The following is a 5,615-nucleotide window of genomic DNA, read 5'->3' as shown; positions in this document are numbered from 1 at the left end:
CATAAATTTTCTTTCCTCAACCCCAATCATGGTGGGGGTTAGGTGATCTACTTTTCCAACGTGCATGTCCCTCCCTGTCCCCACTCTAATTTGCTTTCCTGGAGCCGCCACTGACAATGATAAATTAAGTAAATCACCTTTATGTTTGTGAAATCAAAATGCAAACTAATGTTTTGTGTGCTCCGTATCTCCCTAGTCCTGTTTGATCGTAAATTAGACTGTATTATTTCCACTCACAATAATTTATCGCAATATTACTTACACAAAAGTGAAATTCAAAAAGAGGAAAAAGTAAAAACCTCTTGATTGATTTTAAAAGTACTGTACATGCAAATGACTAAATTAATGACTGTTGTAAGTTTATCTTATTTGTTTTTCATAGTTCGAATTTTGAATACGTTACAAGCTAATCAGTAGATAATAAATCATTATTTTTATGAATGTTAGTTTGCACGAAATATATAAGCGGGCATAATTATGACTAAAAAGGATAATTTTTTATGATGAGTATTTCAGTGGCAGATTCAAGGGGCCCAGCCGGCCCACCATCACTATTTTTTTTTTCCGAAATTTAAAAGTGGAGAAAAATTAAAATTATATTCAAATTCAAATTAATTCATAATCATTAATTTTCTTACCTCAGCCCCAACCATGGTGGGGCTGAGGTGGTAGTCCAGCTACACTCTCCATCTGTAAAAGTATTGCTTTGTATTCCAATGTAATTCTATGTAATTTTCATCATATTATTTATTATAGCTCTGGAGTTGGAACTTGACCGAAGTCCGTTTTGGTATACCAAATATACCTCTATTGGATCGTCGCCAATTCATACAGTCCTATAGTCGTCGAATTCTAAAGTCGCCGAATGATATATAGCTTCAGTCGCCGAATGCTAAAGTGGCCGAATGATGTAGTCGCCAAATGCTAGGGTCGCCGCCGAATGAAAAAGTCGGCGCCGCATAACAAATGCGCCGAATACATAGTCGCCGCCGAATGAAAAAGTCGCCGCCGCATAACAAATGCGCCGAATGCAATGGGTTGCCGAATGGTAAATGCGCAGCCGAATGCTATATGAGCATAGAGATATAATAAGCTCTATGTATATGAGCCACAGAAGGCACTGTGGGCGTTCCATACGTATGGAACGCCCACAGTGCCTTCAGTGGCGACTTTCTGTGTGGCGTATTTACCATTAGGTAAAGATACTAGAAATACAAGATAGAGTTCTCGCATTGTAAAAATGAGGCGGAAGTCGTGCCCAACGTAGGCGGCGCCCTTCTTTTTAACCATGCAAGTTTCCTATACTTCGTTCCCAACGTACAGGGCGCCCTTCTGTTGCTAAGTTTATCCAGACGCAAAAGGCGCCCTTCCTTTTCCACTAATGAAGGAAAACTTTTTCACTAAGAGTGCGTCCGGCCAGCGCGCGTCCGGCCATGTGATTCTGCGCTGTATTGTTGTTTTATTCTTTACTGATTCATGATTATGCTTTAATTGTTTTGTGTATTATTTGGATAATAGCAACGATTTCTACCGCCACCAAGGAGGTTATGTATTCACCGATAACTGTCTGGGTGTCTATTCCAGTTTGTTTTTATATCTAGTATCTTTGTTGAGAATTGATAATAAAATACGTGACGACTTGGTAACGAAAGTTTGGCAAATTTTTTTTTAGATCCAGCTGTAGGGGGCGTCCCATTTTTCGTATTCCCATCAGGCATTTCGGTGGAACACAGTGGAACACTTTTTTTGTGTGGAAAACTCTATCTTGTATTTCTAGTATCTTTGATTAGGCTGCGACTTTATCATTCTGCGTTCTGCATATATGCGGCGACTTTATCATGTATGTGTACCATCCAAGATGGCCGCCGTAGGAAAGCGCCACTTTGGCTTAATATACATATTATTACCATAAATAAGCCCTTTGACTGACTATTATTTCATTATTGATAATTAGTATTGATAATAACAAATTATTAAACTATCTTAGCGAAAAAGAGGCAAAGTAAAGCATCTTATTAAAAAAATAAAAAAAATAAAAAATCGTATTCTTGTATTTTTAGTATCCAGACTTTGGTTAAACCTACTACGTTTATATATGTATAGTTTAACACAAATAATTAATTGCGCATATAAAATAAAGATTTAACTAACTATGTATATTTTGTAGATCACTTTAATAATATTTTAAATGTAGATACTATATTTTGAATTATTCTGTGGAAGAAATAGTTATTTTTATTTAAAGTTTTTTTGGTAAGGCTAATACTACAACGAGAAGTTTCCTGAGACTGAGAGAACCGTGTGATTCTGGTTGTATTCTTATTGTAGTACTTAATGTGATTATTCATAGTTTTCCGTTAAAAGACATTTATGCGGGTACCATACACATTAAGGAAGTTTGATATCATTAATTTAGTTTAATTTTAATTACTAGGCCTATCATAGGTGAGTATAACCACTAGTATAGGCCTAGGCCCTAGAGCCTAGACTTATCCTTCTCTAGACTAGCAATGCATAGGCCTGGCTCGCTTTTTTTTGCATAGCCTGGCGGGCGCTAATACGGTTTTGCATCCGGCCCAGAAAACGGTTACCAAATTATTTAAAACTTACAGTTATTCAACACTAACAGTTCTTTTATAATTTGACTTTAATATAATCCACTTCTTATATGATAATTATGGTTTCTAATTAATTTAATTAACAAATTATTATTGGCCAGTATATCCACCCAATCGCTCAACATAACCAAATCCGCAGTGCGAAACCATCCCTCTATTATTATTAGCACCGTCTGGACTGGGTTTTTTTTTTTTTTTTGGAAGTGGTTATTCGCACAGTAGACCTAGCCAATCAGCATTTAAGGTTTCATGACGTAACGGCTGTCATACCTTGCGAATAAGTTCTTATTCCAAATTCGCACAGTACATCGTGAATTAACACGATGTACTGTATTAACACGGTATCGTCTCAAAAGGTTCAATGACCTAAATATTTTACGAGATACTTATTTAATCGAACCAAAATACCTTTTCAGATAGAACCTATTGTATCATACAAACATTGTCTACCATGCAAAAAGTAAATAATACACTATTCGCACGGTAGACGTAGCCAGTCAGCATCGTAGTGACACTGTCTTTAAAAAAAGCACCAATATTATAAAAGCTTTCTTCTTTGTTTGGTTTCTGGTTGTTCATAATAACAAAAGCAGCCATGAAAGCCTGATGTCAATAAAGGCCGGTCAGGCATTTAGTGACTACAATTCATTTGTTGATTTCTTTAAAGAAATTTCAGGACGAAAATAACCTTGTTGTAGAGTACTGTATATACAACAATCTTAAAGTATCACAGGTCTCTGAGCAATATTTGCTATGTGCTTTATGTATATCAGTAGGCCTACAATCAATGTATCCAGTAGCATTTCAAAAACACTCCCACACATTGGAAAAGGTCCAAAAGGCAGTGAAGAATGTGCATCAATATAAATCTTATTTTCCAGTAGAGTATATAGTACAAATTCGGTGTTGGATCCAGGATTTATTATGGTAGAGAGCGATTAGGAGAGACTTTTAGAGATGTACGAGTCTACAGGTGGGCTAAGTGCAGCAGGACTGCACCCCACAATATTAAATCCCTATTAAAGCTGCACATAAAATTAAGTATTTTTGCATCAGTTTGGCATCCTCTCATTCTCCTCTGTTCCAACTCCCATCATGGTTGGTGCTAAAGCCCCTCTCCCACCTAGGTTTATTTCACCTAAGAGTCGTACGATTTCTACGAGTTAAAACTTGTGATCTTTGGAAAGGACCTATACGAGCTTATTACGTGTTAACTACGAGTGAGGTACGACTTTATGGAGTTGGTTACGATACGAATTATGCCGAGCAGAGCACCGAGTTAACTACGAGATTATTACGAGCGTAACAAGTTTGTACCAAATTAGATACGAGTTAGGTACGAGCCAACTCGGTGCGCTCGTACTTACTCGTACTCTATATTGGGTGCTCGCATCAATCTCGTAGATGACAAAACCGCCGACGAGTATCCAGAGTAGTGTACGAGCTAGGTAGAAGTACCCCGGGTACTCTACGAGCTACCTACGAGTTCTTCGAGTTTACTACTCGTTATCTACTCGTGGCGATAATTTTGAACATGTTCAAAATTAGCGCCACAAGTTCAGAGCTGCTACAAGTAGGTAAGAGTCCTCTCCAAGCTTTCCGAATCGTCCTACGAGTTTTTCCCAAGTTTTCTCTCTTGTAACTCGTATGCCCTAGTGGGAGAGGGGCTTAAGTAATTAATTTTCTTTTGTTTCCCCATTTAATATTTTTAAATGGAACAAAAATCAACATCACTACTAGGCTACTAGGCCAGTACATACTCCACAAAGGCTTTTTTCATGGCAATTTCTTAAGGATAGCCTAAGAAAGGAGTAAAAGTTCTGCAGACACAATGCTAAGCTAAGACCTGTTGCACTTCAGTTAGGGTTATCGAATTGACTGTCTGTGCTGTGCCCAACTGATACGGTATGCTGTGAAATAGTTATACAGTATTTCTATGTACAACAATAAGAGATTTTTGACAATTCGCAGATACTGTGATCTTTAAACCTACCGTGCGAACGAATTAGAACGAGAACTTATTCGCACGGTACCATGCTAATAACCGTGTCAATAAGGAGTTATTTGCACGGTATTGTGCGAATAAGACTCATAAGACCTAGCCAATCAGCATTTAAGTTTTCATAACGTAACGGCTGTCATACCGTGCGAATAAGTTCTTATTCCTAATTCGCACGGTGCGAATAACCACTTCTTTTTCTTTTTTACTTTGTTTGGCAGGCTGATGTACAGTATATAGTGTGAAAAGTAGAGGCTAGGGCTCTAATAATAGGCTGAGGCATCTTAGCCTCCAGGAGCATTTGTTATAGTATGTTATACAATACCTGAAAATCGGAAAGAGGAATAGGTTTACGAAATAGTGTAACAATAGCCCCTTCGCTTCAAATTTATTTAATTATTGAAACACGTTTTAGGCTAATTTTTTTCAGCAATTTTTGTATTGTTCCTATTGTATGTATTCTAGGCCCATCATACCCAACAAGTAGGCGTATTACTATAGGAGAGGCAATACAAAAGAATGCCATCCATTTCGGCCGTGAATCAGTTTGGATGTGGTGTGTATATACTATCCAGAATATCAGGAAATTAAGTGTGTTTTGTATGTATAATGATTTTATTAAAAAGACATGGCAGCAAGAACATAGCGTATTATCACTGCCCAAAGTTCAAGCTTTTATCAAGGTGAAAAAAAAAAAATCATCATGAAAATGCAATAAAGCCAGCAAAAGTAATAGTGTGATTTTATTTAAGAACCATGTTCTGTCTCATTCTTGAAGAGATATAATTAATAATAATGGTATAAATATTTTCTTTCTATAGAGAACAAGCAAAATGGTGAAAGAAACAGGATACTATGATTTACTTGGGGTTAGACCAGATGCATCAGACACAGAACTGAAGAAAGCTTATAGAAAACTTGCATTGAAATACCACCCAGACAGAAATCCAGAGGATCCAGAAAAAGTAGGTTTTTGGTACTTCCTAGTAGTTGGCTGC

At 37.1% G+C, this 5,615-nt stretch overlaps 1 protein-coding gene across 2 annotated transcripts in view; it reads left to right on the top strand.

Moving 5' to 3' along the window:
- Nucleotides 1–1,807: 1,807 nt before the first annotated feature.
- LOC117120469 (dnaJ homolog subfamily A member 1-like) overlaps nt 1,808–5,615 on the top strand; it is an 8,554-nt gene continuing 4,746 nt past the window's right edge. Inside the window, exons 1-2 of one of the 2 annotated variants that reach the window (XM_033265496.1) lie at nt 1,808–1,840; nt 5,439–5,582. In XM_033265496.1, coding sequence (XP_033121387.1) covers nt 1,823–1,840; nt 5,439–5,582 — 162 coding nt within the window. In that variant the 5' untranslated portion in view covers nt 1,808–1,822. Of the gene's footprint in view, nt 1,841–2,260; nt 2,446–5,438; nt 5,583–5,615 lie in introns of those variants that run through there. The other variant, XM_033265501.1, reaches the window with a different exon arrangement.

Source organism: Anneissia japonica, unplaced genomic scaffold (genome assembly GCF_011630105.1).
Source record: "Anneissia japonica isolate Jap-2015-1 unplaced genomic scaffold, ASM1163010v1 scaffold250_len512249_cov173, whole genome shotgun sequence".
Lineage (NCBI taxonomy): Eukaryota > Metazoa > Echinodermata > Crinoidea > Comatulida > Comatulidae > Anneissia > Anneissia japonica.
Note: the sequence above shows the minus strand (reverse complement) of the source record. Positions and strands in the feature narration are given on the sequence as shown.